The sequence below is a fragment of the Pseudoliparis swirei genome, chromosome 12, assembly GCF_029220125.1.
Source record: "Pseudoliparis swirei isolate HS2019 ecotype Mariana Trench chromosome 12, NWPU_hadal_v1, whole genome shotgun sequence".
NCBI lineage: Eukaryota > Metazoa > Chordata > Actinopteri > Perciformes > Liparidae > Pseudoliparis > Pseudoliparis swirei.
In genome coordinates, this window is record NC_079399.1 from 4,867,176 (window position 1) to 4,883,981 (window position 16,806).

The following is a 16,806-nucleotide window of genomic DNA, read 5'->3' on the forward strand; positions in this document are numbered from 1 at the left end:
TTTGTGCGAACGCCCCCCCGAAAAAATACAGAACTATTCAAATGTGCGAAAGCACATGACACAATGCGCACGGTGATTACGGCGTGACTAATGTCACCGTGTCAAGTCTCCACCGCGACCGAGCGCTTAAAGGTCGCAGGCGCACGCGGCGAGTCGTGCTCACGGAGCGAGGGGCGTGCAGACGGACTCATGCACATCCCCAAAGAAAAGAAAGAAAGAAGAAAAGAAAAGCCGCCCCCGCCGCCCCGTGGAGACGAGACGCGTCAGACAGCCTGATGGAGGTGAGAGAGTCTTCTTTTGTGTCTTCATCACACGTCGATGGAAGGCGCACGTTACTTACTCAGGTGAGGGTTGATGGGAGCTGTGAATGAGAAAGGACAGGGACAGTGATTAGCACAGAAATAGATTAGATTAGATCAGATATTTCTTTATTAGTCCCACAGTGGGGACATTTCAGGATCACAGCAACGGGTGCACTTTTGAGCATTAATAAAAAATTAAAAAATAAAACAATAAAAATACTAAATATAAAGAGGAAACAAAATATATACACAAGGCAGGGACCAAAGTGAATTTCCAGCAGGTTCATGTCCAGGCAAATAAAGTGCTGTATATATAAATATAAATATATATACAGTATATATAAATATATATATATATAAAAATAATATATATATAAATATATACAGGACTGTCTCAGAAAATTAGAATATTGTGATAAAGTTCTTTATTTTCTGTAATGCAATTAAAAAAACAAAAATGTCATGCATTCTGGATTCATTACAAATCAACTGAAATATTGCAAGCCTTTTATTCTTTTAATATTGCTGATTATGGCTTACAGCTTAAGAAAACTCTAAAATCCTATCTCATAAAATTGTAATATTTCCTCAGACCAAGTAAAAAAAAGATTTATAACAGCTGAGTGTTTGTCAAGGCTCAGGAAACCGTTGCAGGTGTTTCGAGTTAATTAGACAATTCAAGTGATTTGTTTAATACCCTACTAGTATACTTTTTCATGATATTCTAATATTTAGAGATAGGATATTTGAGTTTTCTTAAGCTGTAAGCCATAATCAGCAATATTAAAAGAATAAAAGGCTTGCAATATTTCAGTTGATTTGTAATGAATCCAGAATGCATGACATTTTTGTTTTTTGAATTGCATTACAGAAAATAAAGAACTTCATCACAATATTCTAATTTTCTGAGACAGTCCTGTATATATGAATAAAATAGAAATATATAAATATATAAATATAAAAAAATATATATATATAAATATATATAAATAAATAAATATATATATATAAATAAATAAATATATATATATACATATATATAAATATATATATAAAAATTATATATATATATATAAATAAAATAAAAATATATAAATAAATATATATATACATATATATCTATATAAATATATATGTATAAATATATATTTATATATATAAATATATATATATATTAATACGTGGAGTACTTCAGCAGTACGAGTACGGCCTTCACGCTTAAAAAAAAGAAACACACAAACATGTGTCGGCCGATACGATGCGCTACGCCGCTGAAATGTACACACTAGTAATATTAATATAAAGCGTATTCAGTGAAATTCAATAGCAGAATCTAAAAATAATATTTCGGTGTTTCCAAATGAGAAGTTAGCTGTCCAATTTTGGCACTCGGGTGGTTTGGAATCAGTCAATGCAACACTCAATCCAGTGTGTATTTATTAACTACACACTGAGTCAGGCGCCGAGGTTAAAGAGGGCTCTGTAGCCGTCCGCGTTGACCTTTTGACCTGCTGGGTGGGAAGAGGCCCTGTGGGAAGGCCGGGAGATGCTGACTGGAGATTTATTTATTTATTTATTTATTTAGAGAATAAGGGACAGTGCATATTGATTGACAGTACAATGTACATGTAAATATGCCAGATTATAGCCGGGAGGCTAGTTTCCATCTGTAGTCCCTTGGCAGGTTGATGTAATTTAAGAATGCAAGCAGAGTGAAATGGAAAGCACACATCACTTCACACATGACAGTACAGTAATACAAATGAAGAAAAAAAGATTAATAAAAAGGTGCATGCAAGACATTTGGATACCGTGCGGATTAACTCTAATGGTCACAGGGTTGATTAAGTCTGAGCCATGCCTTCAGGTGGCCTTTGAAGGTGACCAGGCTGGGGCTTTCCCTTATAGAAGGAGGTAGGCTGTTCCACATCATGCATCCTTTGAAGGACAGCACATTTTGCCCAAACAGGGTTTTTCTAAACGGGACCTCACAGTCCCTGTTTGTGACAGCTCTGGTGGACAGAGTGGAGTTAATAGATCGATGTTTGATAAAGGTTTTAGATATTGAAACACAGGAAGCGTATAAGAGTGTCTTCATCTGGCTCTATTTGCTTTTTACGGTGTAAAAATGGAAACGCAGCTAAAAAGGAAGCAATGCAGACACACACACACACATACACACACGCACACACACAGACGACACAATTATTATTGAGCAGACAGAAAGAGAGATGTCTGGGATTTAAAGTTGAGGAGGTGTTAGAAGTCGTTCTCTTCCCGTTATCAAATGTCAAAGAAGACAGAGAGGATTAGTCCTGACCGCATTCATAAGCTTACGGACGCTTATCATTATTTACCGACACCGCCAATGTTCTCGCTCAAGGTGACTTCCGATTAAAAGCGTTAAGCCTAATTTATTAAAAAAATTCTGCTCGGAAGGCATATCGTAAAAAAAAAAAGAATAAGTAACGACGTCGGCGCGACATCCTCGATGACGTAAACTTTTGGCGTGGAGCGAAACACGCGCGGAGCTTCCTTGTGCATTCTGACCACGCGGCTCTAAGCCCCTCCCCCCCCCCCCCTCCTCATTAATAATTTAAGTTGCTCACGCCGCGGCAAACACACAGAGAGAAAAGGTCAAGGGCGTCGCGCAGAGTCGCGACGAGCCAGTTAGTCGGCACTTCACTTTTTTTCTTTTTTTTAGCGAGAGTAAACACCGTTTAACCTGTCAGAGAAGATTCATGGCCGCCCTCATGATCGATCGCCGGCCGGCGGAATTGATGCGATACATCGGCCGTGCAGAAGAAGAAAAAAATGTGTTGCCGCGTGATTTATGAAACCCCCGGCGTTCACGTGGGGTTGGGGGGGGAGAAGTAGTGATTTCTGTTTATTGCTCTGCGGTTCATAGAAATGTGCGTCCCGCAGAAATGAGCACACAGAGAGAGAGAGAGAGAGAGAAAACAAACCATTGCATTTCCGATCGAATCACATAAAACACGCAGTGAACCGCGACGCGGCAGCTGGAGCTCGCCACGCGTGTGTGTGGGAGGAGCCGGCTGCACGCCGCTCTAATAGCGCTTTAATAATCTCTTATGTTGCTACGGTCCGACGGGCCGGGCTGCAGAGAGGGGGGACATCAGCCGGGCCGGATGGTAACTCGCTGCCTCGGGCCTGTGGAACGGATGCTGGGTATTCTGACCATATTCTATTCTTTCACCAGCCTCCCCCCCCCCGTCCCCTTCTTTCTTCCAAGACTGTAGTTATGAAAATATGTTTCCTTCTCAGATTTTATTTTTCTTCTACCTGCAGCCTCCCCAGGCCTCAGTCCAGATGAATGAGTCCACTCGAGCGTTGTCTCTATACTCCCACGGAGGGAATAGAGCCGGGCTGAAAGCAGACCCAGAGGCTACTTTACACACACACACACACACACACACACACACACACACACACACACACACACACACACACACACACACACACACACACACACACACACACACACACACACACACACACACACACACACACACACACACACACACACACACACACACACACACACACCACACACACACACATACACTCGTTTTCTTCCTTTGTGGGGCCCTGAACTTAATTTACCAAAATTGGGGACCTCCCTTTCCAGTGGTTCTACACCTCTGTAAAAAAAAATCAGGCAACATATAAAAAACATATATCATAAATATCACTTAAATGGAGCATAATTCGAAACTTTTTTGCTCGTGTTTTTTTGTTACTTTTTTGGGCTCCATTTCTAGCATTCACAACTTGTGGGGTCCATTTTGACATACACACACGCACACGCGCACACACACACAAATACATTGAGATTACTGTATAGGCTATGGTAAAACCAAAGAGGTCTACAAATACGCAGAGAATGCTAACTGTTCTCGACTCATGCCTTTAAAAGCGTTTTTTATTTATTTATTATTCTAAAGCCTCGTCTTCAAATATTTCTGTCAGTCTCGGGAAAAGCGGACACTCAAGCACTAGAAATGCACAATGCTGTTAAAGCTTAGGTGTGAAAAGCCCTCGAGCAAGGTGTAAGGGCTTAAAACAACCTCTTATTTATATCTCTGCTTTCCCCTCCGGCTTGAAAAGCCTCAACATAATGATCGCAGATGAAATGCAATTTTTTTATAGTTCTTAAGATTGACAGTTCTCGGGATCACAGCGTTCTTTGAAGACCTCCTCATATAAAAAAAGGTGCAAGTCTGGTTTCTACATCTCCACTTCAAAAGGATGAAACAAACTGTCGGCTAACGCGTGACTCACACCTTCCATCTAAAAATGGCCTAATTATGATTAAAGGGAGCTCATTGGACGACGGCCCGTGGAGGCATCTCGACTGGAGTCTGTGCCCGCTGGCCCTGCGGCGGCATTACAAAGCAGCAGCAGACGATTACAGTGTCCTCAAACGGCTTCTCGTGATAATTCACACTCTCCAAGACTCCCATCCGTCATAGTTTAGGGGGTTCTGGGCGGATGCCATGACTACCTGAGAAAAGCTCCGTGACGGCTTCCGACCGTCGGGTTGGAATAATAAACATGCGTGGGCAAAATGTCATTCGCCAATCTTCCCTTCACGTCTGTGAGGCAGAAATAACACGAGCGACATCCCCACGACGCTGACCTTTTATGGAAACGGTTGCTCCCTGTGTCCTGCAGAGTCACACACCCCAACACAGCCACTGCCCATTAATCTCCTGTGTGTCAACATGCTATTTCATCATGACACATCAATGCAAGTGAGTCCTCAGTGGTCCTCTAGATGGACGTGGTTTATTGATAATATTGGTCTATATATTAATTATAAAAATCAGGAGGTTAGCCGATTCCTAACTAACAGCTACCGTCTTCTAGACTCACACAAACACACACAAACAAACACACACAAACTCGTTTTCCTTCTTTGTGGGGCCTGAACTTTTTGGACTAATTTGTGGGGACCACCTTTTCCAGTGATTCTACACCTCTGTAAAAAATCAGGTAACATATTTTAAAAATCTTTACGATAAATATCACTTACATTTATCATAATTGAAAACTTTTTTACTTGTGTTACTTTGTGGGCCTCCATTTCTAGCATCCACAACTTGTGGGGTCCATTTTCACACACACAAACACACACACACACACAGACAGACAGACACACACACCAGAGAGGTGTCGACCTTCTCATCTCCCTCTGAGCCACAGTGTTGAACTGAAAGTGAGAGATACGAGGTAAGATAGCAGCTCAAGCTAAATTATTCTGTATTTTATCATATTTTTATTGCCCACCATCAGAAACCCTAGGCAACAGGCTTGAGGCCCAAGTATTTATATAGATATTGAAAGAATAATAATATTTCATTGAGTTCTGAGGTAAACAGAGGACTGCTTTTGTCCAAAAGCAATCCAAAAGCTCAGACAGGGATTACACTGAACCTTCGCTGGCTGGATGATAGTAATAATAATAATAACAATAACAGTATTAATACCCCAACACCTCATGTATGGATTTTTACTGTATATATATATATTTATATATCACCTCCGAGTAGCATAACAATGAAACATTTATAAATAACAGCAGTGTTTTCACCGTGCCATTGTGCAGGTTGACACAAGGCTTGAATATTAAATCATGCACCTCGGAGAGAGAGAGAGAGAGAGAGAGAGAGAGAGAGTTATGAGGAACAACAAACAGATGCCAAGTTTGTCACTGCAGCAAACATTCCAAAGAGCATCTTTGGGTCTCGGTGACGCGAGCATCCTTCATCCTACATCTGGGGACTCTATAACCACTTGTGTGTTTCCCTGCCAGCGCTCAGAGAAGCTGCCGCCATCGGCGTTGAACGCTGCATCACGATGATCGCACGCCCGGCCTACTGGGCACAGACGGGGAAAACTCACTCACACTTTTCGATTTTAGAGTTCAAACTACACACAGAAAAATAATGGTTCTCAAATGGTTCTTTAAAAGGCTTTGTGGTTCTACAAAGTACCATCACCTACTGAAGAACCATTTTGAAGGTTCGTTGAGGCACCTTTATAGGTTCTTTGAAGAACTCTTTAAGGAAATGGTTCTTTAAAAGAACCCTGGCTGAAAAAAAGGTTCTATTTGGAAACAGAAATGGTGCTTGAAAGAATCATTTGTATAAGGTTCTTTGAAACACCTTTATATGTTCATGAAGAACTCTTTAAGAACATGGTTCTTTAAAGAACCCTGGTTTGAAAGGTTCTTTGAGACACTTGTATAGGTTCTTGAAGAACTTTTTAAGGAAATGGTTCTTTAAAGAACCCTGATTTGAAAGTTTCTTTGTGGAACCAGAAATGGTGCCTTAAGGAACCATTTTAAGGTTCTTTGAAACACCTTTATAGATTCTTGAAGAACTTTTTAAGGAAATGGTTCTTTAAAGAACCATAGTTTGAAAGTTTTTTTTGTGGAACAAGAAATGGTGCTTAAAGAACCATTTGTTGAAGGTTCTTTGAGACACCTTTATAGGTTCTTTGAAGAACTATTTAAGGACATGGTTGTTTAAAGAACCTTGATTTGAAAGGTTCTTTGTGGAACCAGAAATGGTTCTTCTATGGCATCAATCTGAAGAACCATTTTCGGTTCCAGATGGCACCTTCATTGGTCTGTGTAGAAAACCGGCGATTGTATCGCTTTGGTTTATTGTTTGTTCTCAGGGTCACGGGAAGCTGGAGACACTATCGACTGTAGTGAAAGGCAGAAAGAACGATGGTCGTCACGGCAACGCCGAGGAACAAATAGACATAAATGGACAAATACAAAGAGAAGAATCCACTCGCACTGACACTCGAGAGCTATTTGGACTGAAAAATGACCGGTTGTATCTTTGAATGCACGGCCGTGTGTCGCTCCTCATTCTTATTCTGTGAATGTGTCTGATTCAGCATTAAAGATTCAAAGGTTTTGCTTTTTTTTCCGTGTCCTGGTTGTGAGACAAAGTATATAATACGATGTCGTACAGGGTTGAGTGGCGGTTTGTGGACAGAGGAGCATTTTCCTTAATCTCATATTTTAGAATGGAAACAAAACCTCTTGCAAGCCCTTGTGGTGGACGGTTTAGATGCAAGCAGGTTTGATTAATCCAGATATATTTATTCATATTATATATATAATTGTCTTAGTACATTGTTTTTGCTGTTAATATCCAAAAATATAATAATTCTCAAATATTTTATACAGCCAGAAATAATACACAACTTCAAATTAAATGCCACAGTCAACTTCACCATAATATAATGTTTAACAAACAAAAAAGCTGTTACCACCATCCACAATTTGTTTTTGCAACTATGAGTAGCTCCTCCTTTTCCTTTGTGCATTGTATTTTGGGATCTGCATACATAAACAGCACACTTGTACATCTATTTTCTTATGGCATGCATACTAACTGCTTCGAGTAGATCTGAATAACTTTGAAAAAATCTTGCAATTACTTTGATTGGTATTGCAACTGCAATATGATAATATGATTTGTCGATCATTATTCTCATTTTCATTGAAAAACACATACAATGGATTGTGGTGTGATTTTTCCAGGAACCATGTATTAAAACGATGAATGTTTTGCAAAGTCTGCATCAAAACTACATTTGATTTATAACGGTATTGTAACCTTGAAGAAATATTGCGCTGCTTGCGATTTTGAAAATTGCATTCTGAATTAAATTAAATTAAATCGAGTGTAACACTGAGCCGGAAGGAGAGAGTAAATCCATTCGAGGAATGGCTTTGCTCTTCTTTGAATGAAGACATATCCTCCAGCTCCGATAAAACTGATGCTATAGCAGCATCTGAGCGACGCAATGTGACGCAGAGATTCTCATATTCCCAGATATTCCAACATAGTTTGCCTCCACGGCCACAACGCTGGTGCTGTGTATTTAACTATGCGTGTGTTTATTAAGGGTAGCGGACTTATTCCACCCCAAACATTTCACATGTTAGTAATGAATGTGCTAAATGTAAGAATCTCTGGTGTCTCTGGTGTACGTCGAGCTCTCTCTCTTCCAAGAAAGTATCATATGAATAAGAATAAGACCCAAATCGAACATACCGATTCATTATAACAGCATGCGACATCATTAAAAAAAATCCCATATTCATTTCAGCTCACCATAAACCTCTCACAGAGGTGACCAGTCCTCCGTGAGAGAGGAAAGAGAAGGAATAATGGGGATGATGCCTGCAGCACAAGTGGATTCTGCTCAGACCTGCATGAGGCCGCGACAGCGACGCTGTGCCGTGCGTGGGAGAGCAGAGCAGCCCGAGAGTGATAATTAGTCCGGTCTCTTGTTCTTTCTCATACTTTATTCCTCTGTTTCTCCTTTTTTTTCTTTCTTCCTCAGTCCCAACTTGACTGACTCCATCTCTCCTTCTGTTTCTCTCTCTCTCTCTTTCCTTAATTAGTCTCAATTCTCACGACTTGGATTCAACTCTATTTAATTCAGCTCGATTCAATTCAAGGTTTCGTGGAGGCAACGCGGTATAGTCACAAGATAACAGCAGTGAAAGTTCTCTCTCTCTCTCTCTCCCTCTCTCCCCCCCCTTTTCTCCAATTTACTCTTTTCACCGGCCACGATGAGCTGCAGCGAGACTGAATAATTCACATCTGCAGCAGGCGGCGGCACAACACGGCAGCCATTGATGGAGAGAAAACAGTGCAGAAAAAAATGCACATCTCGAGTACCCGTGCATCTGTTCACTGGCACCGCTGGACGCTAAAGAGCAGTTTGTTTTCTACATCCGCAAGCAGCCACCAGGCCGGCCTGCTCGTACAGAAGACATCGTCCTCGTGTCCATTGCTATACATTAAAGTCCTGATTCAAAACCTACATCCACCACATTAAACAACGTGACCGCAGTGAACATGCCATTGCCCTGTCTGGTTCTGGGGACCTTTTGGGGGTCGCTAAAGCAAACGATCAGGGACTAAAAGCTAAAAAAAAACATCCCATGAGGTACAGTAGATTACATGGCATAAGAATCACACATCAAAAAACACATTGCTTTGTGGGAAACCGAGTCAAGCGAAACACAACTCGTCTTCAGGACCCGGACGACATGTCTGACTCGGGCATTAAAGTTCGTAAGGTCGAGACGATTCGTCGGTTGATCCACATTTCGTCAAAGTGGCAGAGAAGATGTCTTCTGATGTCTGCGTGTGTGTGCTAGATGCAATTCCCATCATCTTAATGAGTTCCCTTTTGTCCTTCCTCCATCTATCAAACTCAACACGTCATCGTAGGGATCATCGTAATGGTCGGTGATACCAGAGGGAACTCTCGAGTTTGTCTTGACGGATATCGGTACCAGCTGTAGCTGTAATTCATCCACACGGGTGGCCAGAAGACTGAAGGAGAAGACTCACCACTGTACGTGACGATCCGGATGGTGGAGTCGCCCTCTCCGAAACGAGTGATGGGAGTGAGGCGCACCTCGTAGGACTCGGGCTTTATGAGCTCCGTCAGGTTGTGTGTCATGGGCTCTCCTTTGTTGATGGCTCCGTCCACTGGGATCTCCTGCTCCCACCAGCGCTGCAACCCCATCTGGAGGGAAAAGAGGAGCCAGGCAGTTACACCACATGCACAAACACACACACACACACACACGTGTATTCTGATACGCGATTGGCCGATGAACTACATTCTGGACGTCAACCACCGTCTCTCAGCAACGGGTTCGTAACTATCAGATCAGTGGTCCTCTACTGTAGGCGGACGCGGTTTATTGATAATATTGGTCTATCTATTAATCATAAAAATCAGGAAGTTAGCCGGTTCCTAACTAACAGCTACCGTCTTCTAGACGCACACACACACACACAAACAAACAAACACACACAAACTCGTTTTTCTTCTTTGTGGGGCCTGAATGTTTTTGACCAATTTGTGGGGACCACCCTTTCCAGTGATTCTACACCTCTGTAAAAAATCAGGCAATATATTTAAAAAATCTATATGATAAATATCACTTCCATTTATCATAATTGTAAGTAAACTTTTTTACTTGTGTTATTTTTGTTGTTACTTTGTGGGCCTCCAACGGGTTCATAGCCATCAGATTTTAATGTGTTTCAGAAAGTTGAGGTTCAGGGTTATCCTCGGACTTATAAGTCAACTATTAACACAAATACCACAGATTTTTTTTTAATACCACATGAGAATTGCATTAGAATAAATAAAACTCCTTTATTTTGATTAAATCCTAGCTAAACAAGTTGTAATGCAATAGATAGACTGTTGATTTTGCTACACAGACTATCAAAGTAGTCATAAAAACTGAAATACATGAGTATTAATAGTCAAATTATACACAGCAATTTCAAGATACACTTAAGGGTGGCAACGAAAGGTTTAGAGGACCCGTGTCCAAGTTTCAATCCGCCAATCCTTCTTTTAGAGACGACAGAAGCAGGTTTCAGGCTAGAAAAGCTCATTTAATTGATAAAGTAAGTCTGAGGCTGCTGGCTAAGTCTCTCTTGTTTGGAGTTGATTATTCGCTCTGTTCATGGCTCCAAGGTCCCCTTTAAGTCTATTAGAGAAAACAAGGTGGTCAGCATCAGGGTGGGTTTGGACTCCAGGTTCACGTGTTGGCGAGCACGACCGACATCTAGGGCGGTCAGGCTTGAAGGAAAAAAGTTGGACGACTGTAAATCACACAGGGACGTCGAATTTATGGTCCATTGAAATACCATCTCTGGAGAGGCGGAGGAGCTCATGCCCACCAGACTCAAAGCTGGCAGAGTTTTAGTACCGACATGGGTATTTGCTCTGTTAGCATTAATGGGAATAAGTAACATTTTTACACTAAAAACAATTATAGCCATTGCAAATTCAAAGCTGCTCGGATCAATACTGAAATATTTATATTTCTTTAAAGTAAAATCAAAGACAGGCACTATAGATGTTATAGTATCAGCACAAAATGAGAGCATGTGGATTACAAAGGAAATTCCTCTGAAGAGTTTCCTCATGGGAACATTTATGCAAATATGTACAAATACGACCACGTAAAAAAAAAAAAAATATATATATATTCCCTTTGCCATCAGTGTGGGATGTTCCCTCTGATCTGCCAATTAACCTTGTCTGTAGGAATTTGTATGATCCGCCGACATTAAATGCAATACAACAAAAAGCGTCTTTTCCTCTGTAAGCTGTTGACAGCTAGCTGCTCATTAGCCGCGTTCACTTTCAAGGCAGCTCCCAGCTTCTGGATTCAAAGGCCGCTATTAACGAGAAGAAGAAAAAAAATCGTTTTCCTCAGTCGGCACTATACAGGCGTTGTGTGTGTGTGTGTGAGAGTACAGTACGGCCAGTTCCTCTGCACACACACACACACACACACCTCATTCTTTTAAACTTGTGTCTCCCATCTTGTTCTGCAATGTTTCGCTCTCCCTTTATACCGGGGGACCTTGAACTCACGCCGATTGTACTATATCTTGACGTTGCGCAATGCTCGGCACGCAATCTGTCGCTATGTGACGGGAAAACAAATGTGCGTGTGCTTTTCTCGCCCTGTGACACAACACAGCCTCCGTAGGAATTCAGACAAACAAAACAAAGGTTTGTTTCTGCATGCGCTGTAAGCTAGGGAGGGGGAGGGGAATAAAGAGATGAGAAGTAAGGTACATTTTATCCTTGAGAAATATTTGAAGGAGGAAGAGCTGCAGAAGTTACAGCTGCTGCATCACAATTTGTGACTTTTCTTGCCCTTCCCACGAGCACCGAGGCAGAGGTAGATTGAAGGTGTGATAGCGGTGGAGCAGAGTCTATGTATGCATGTGTGTGTGTGTGTGTGTGTGTGTGAGAAAGAACAATACCAATTAGGTGATCACTTAAGAGCCCAGATGATACACAATTATGGGGTGCAAGTTCTCTCACCAGCATTAGTTTGCAGGTAAATAGAGTGTTTTGTCTGCCACTAAGTGCAGATGGAACACTTGTCCCTCCTTTTTGTTGTCGTCGTTGTACGAAAATAACATTTTAGTTTGAAAAGCACGGCGGCTAATTGCCAGATGTCACGCAGTGTCCGCCCGCACGTCCGTGTGTGTGTTTTGTTTAAAGAGGATGTGCCCATTGCGAGAACAATTGATTTTGAAATAAGTTTTAAAATATCTATTTTCTTTTCCACAGAGGAGCTCTTTAAGTACACCTGCCGTCTCCAAATAGACACACACACACACACACACACACACACACACACACACACACACACACACACACACACACACACACACACACACACACACACACACACACACACACACACACACACACACACACACACACACACACACACACACACACACACACACACACACACACACACACACACACACACACACATGAGGTGACACATCCTCATGGCCAATGTCTGGAGGTTGGTGGTGATGCTGTTTGCAGACGCATATCAATCCACTTCATCAAATCCAACATTCTTGGACATGTGCACGGGCGTCATGTGACACCTGCAACATTCCTGACCTCTGAAAACATGGAACTTAACCCACATTTTTACTATTATTACTGTGTATTAGCTTTTTGACCTGAAGCCCCAAAAAGCACTCAAAAAGTTAATCGCTGATTGCTATCACAATTACTGGATAATATATACTGTATATATCATATTATTATATAGAATATTATTATATAATTTTTTTTCAAGTTTACTGAAAGAAAGAAAAACATTGTAAAATACAAAAAGAGGAGAACAAATATAGAAAATATATTAATAAAATAAAGACAGACATACGTTGAAAATATATTGTGAATTAATAAATAGGGCGTCATCAATCACTCTTTAACATTTTTGATCCATTCTTTTCAGGATGGATTTTCCCTGGATGATATATTTTACATCTAATTTTTTTGACTAAAATTAATAAATTGTTCTTACTACTTTAAAAAACAATAACAACGGTATACTGTACGCCGAAGTACAATGCATATTTCATTTAAAACAGATTTAATGCCAAATTATAACGGGGGCTTCCTGTCAGTTTACTCTGAGAATGACAATATCTGTGTGTGTATGTGTGTGTGTGTGTGTCCCAAAAGCTGCAGGCAGATGGAGGCCTTCAATGCGGGTCTTGACAAACACACTGACTGAAGCTCCAAACAACCAAAACAATGTTTCCAACAACCATGGAAACAAATTGTCAAATTATTTTGACATCAAAAAATCCGATCTATATTTAAATGTGCCGCCGGTTCCCCCAATTAAGGTTTCCGCTAACATCCCGTTTAGAGGCAGAGTGGCACATTGATTCAAAAATAATTCAAAAATCACAGCTTGGATTTGATTAAAGCGACGGCAGGAGCCGCAGAGGAAGACGGGAATAATCAGAGAGATGGGAATGTGACGGGAATAATCAGAGCGACGGCGTATTGTTTGGGGAAGGATCTGCTGGAGATCTGCCTTCATGTCGAATATACAGGGAGCCCTTTGATCTGCCTGCACAGCCGACATGACAGATCAGCAGGATCTCTCTTCCTCTCATTCGCTTTGCTCTCGGTTTTTTTCCGGCCTCTTTCCTGCTCCGACTCTTCTTCACCGGAAAAAAAGGGTTATAAGAGAAATCCCATTATCATTCCAAATCAATACTCTAAGTCGAGCCTCGTTCGATCAGGGGGGCGGGGCTGTAATGTACAGCAAAGCCCCGAGACAAGGTCAACGAGGTCAGCCGTCCTCCTGGAGGACAACGATCCCTTTCATCTCAAGACAACAGAAGACTGGCTGCTACGCCGCGGAGGAAGGAAACAACGTCACAGGATGAAGCCCAGCTGAGACATCCACGAGGAGGAGGAGGAAACAAATCGATGAGGAGGAACGTGATGGTCTGCTGACGGGGGGGGGGGTGATGTCCTCCTTTCAATTAAAACAAACGTGCAGATGCAGACATGAAAACATATGTCATGAAAACAGACCAGGGCTCTCTCATTCTCTCTCTCTCGTCGCTCTCCCTCTCTCTCTTCCGCTTTCTTGCTCCCTCTCTCTCTCTCTTCTGCTCTCTCTCTCTCTTGTTCTCTCTCTCTCTCTCCTGCTCCCTCTCTCTCTCTCACTATCTCTCTCTCTCTTGCTCTCTCTCTCTCTCTCCTGCTCCCTCTCTCTCTCCTTGCTCTCTCTCTCTCTCTCTCTCCCGATCTCTTGCTCTCTCTCTCTCTCTTGTTCTCGCTCTCTCCTGCTCCCTCTCTCTCTCTCCTTGCTCTCTCTCTCTCTCTCCTGCTCCCTCTCTCTCTCCTTGCTCTCTCTCTCTCCTTGCTCCCTCTCTCTATCTCGCTCCCTCTCTCTCTCCCACTCTCTTGCTCTCTCTCTTGTTCTCTCTCTCTCCTGCTCCCTCTCTCTCTCTCCCGCTCTCTTGCTCTCTCGCTCTCTCTCTCTCGTTCTCTCTCTCCCGTTCAAACGCCCCTGACAGGTCCTCAGGTTCTCAGTCGGCCCTCAGAGGTTCGTTCACGTCCTCTCACACCGTCGGCGAGACCGTCGGTGTGATCCAGTGAGATTTTGTAACAACTCTCCATCTTAAATAAACTATAGCAAAGTTGTTTTTTATTAGGTGGCACATAGCGACTCTAATTCAGCTGAGAAAGGTAAAAAAAGGGCCGACCAATACGATGACTCAGCGATTATTGGGCAATATTGCCAACAACTCTGGCTTTTAAAAAAAACATTTTTTTCTGCCTGTGACAAACGAGCTTCTGAATGATGCACACGAGAGAGAGGGAGGAGAGAGGGAGGAGAGAGGGAGGAGAGAGGGAGGAGAAGGACCAGTCGGGCAGGAGGCTCCGCCTACCTGTCGGATGCCCAGTCTGTAGGCGACGATGCGGTCCACGACGTTGGGGTTCATCTGGGTCCACTGCAGCTTGAAGCCGTAGACCCGGGGCCGGTTCTGCCACAGCGGGCTGTAGGTGTCGTAGTAGAACTCCGGAGGGTAGGCCTTGCCTGGGGGGGGGGGGGGGGGAGCAGATCCATACGCTCAGAAACTAAACATCTAAAAACTACAGACAAATGTCCCGGGACTCAGTTAAAGTCAGAAATAATGTTATTATTGCACTTCCATAAAGAAATCGATGTAACAAGCAACAGAGGCGGAGCTATCTCTCCAGTTGTGTGTCTACTGATGACATCATGATTACATAATGTAAACAATTCAACAGGGTGCGTTATTATTATTGATTGAAATTGATGAGATTTCTAACTGTAATCACTGAACAGCGCTAAGTTATAATTGTTATTCTGATTATTATGAGATCTCGTGCCACTTCCGAACGATTTATTCGGCTTTTTAATTCTTATTAATGCTCGTGAAAAAAAAGAAATCCAACTTGTAAATGTTTCCATTTGTTAACATAGCGACACGTCTTTCTTTAAAGGGCCCCAAAAATAACGCCTGATTAAACCCGACAGTATCTCTCCGTCTGCGGCGCGTTCTGTTTGTTCTATTTTTACTCGCCCGACACGACGGCGTGTGATATTCCTCGTGACCCAATTTCCCCCCCAAAGCATCATTAAAGTTGCATCTCGTGCGTCGCGTGACACGCTGTGGACTTTTCTTTTTCGCGGCGTTGAATCAAAGCGTGAACCAGATCGTAACAAAGTGTCAGCGCTACACACGCTACACGCTACACACGCTACACGCTACCTCTCAAATAACCTTTTTCCTGCTTTGTGAGGATTTATTTGAGCAGACTGAATCCATCTTTTCAGATCTTTGAGCTTTCTGGTCACATGACCTGCGAGCTGATTTTCTCCCCGACAGCTGAAGGATAGAAGCGCGGCAGAAAGCTTGTCTTCTTTTTTTAATCGAGATCTAGAAACACGCTCGCGGGGTGACCTTCATGGCAAAAAAATATTCGCGGATAAGACGGCGGGGGATGGGAGGCAGCCGGGTAGGTGACGCACGTCCGACCTGTCGAGCCGGTTTATCTCATTGATGAATTATAACGGCGTTATAATCCCTTAGAAATTTTCCCCGGGGGTATCTCCCCCGTCGGCTCCTTTGTGTCGGCCATCTTTGTTTCCTTTTGATTCGATTCGACTTCTGACACTCGGTGGAGGAAATACATCGTGAAGGTTACGAGTTCAAAGGGTTTATCTGTCTGGTTTAAGCCCCTCCCCCTCCCACACACACACAGTCACACAGTAGGTGGGTGTTTCTTAATCTTGAGCTGGGTCTCAATATTGCAAATAACGGATGTTTTCCGGAGATATTTTATGAATGATATGAGGCGTTTATATGTAAAAAAATCTCACGTTTTTTCACATTTTTTACAAGAGGAATCTAGGCGTTCCAAAATGAGAGGATTTGCTTGAAACAGCTAAATTAATCCCTCCAGATGATTCTTGTAGAGTTCAATTTTGGGGAATTCTGACAGCAAAACATCTCGAGAGACGGGAAAGGAAGCGGCTTCTGATCCCGGCTGTCCTCGATCCTCCCCGGGAAAGGTTTAAAAC

General features: G+C 42.4%; 1 protein-coding gene across 2 annotated transcripts in view; it reads right to left on the reverse strand.

Annotated features, from left to right (window-relative positions):
• Positions 1-16,806, reverse strand: part of LOC130202345 (MAM domain-containing glycosylphosphatidylinositol anchor protein 2-like) — a 181,589-nt gene that overhangs the window by 18,795 nt on the left and 145,988 nt on the right. For both annotated transcript variants that reach the window (XR_008833335.1, XM_056427817.1), the window contains exons 11-13: positions 15,146-15,294; positions 9,719-9,896; positions 341-361 (exon numbers count right to left, since the gene is read on the reverse strand). Coding sequence is in view for 1 of the 2 variants with exons in the window: in XM_056427817.1 (XP_056283792.1) it covers positions 341-361; positions 9,719-9,896; positions 15,146-15,294 (348 nt within the window). In the remaining variant the exon portion in view is untranslated. The remainder of the gene's footprint in view (positions 1-340; positions 362-9,718; positions 9,897-15,145; positions 15,295-16,806) is intronic.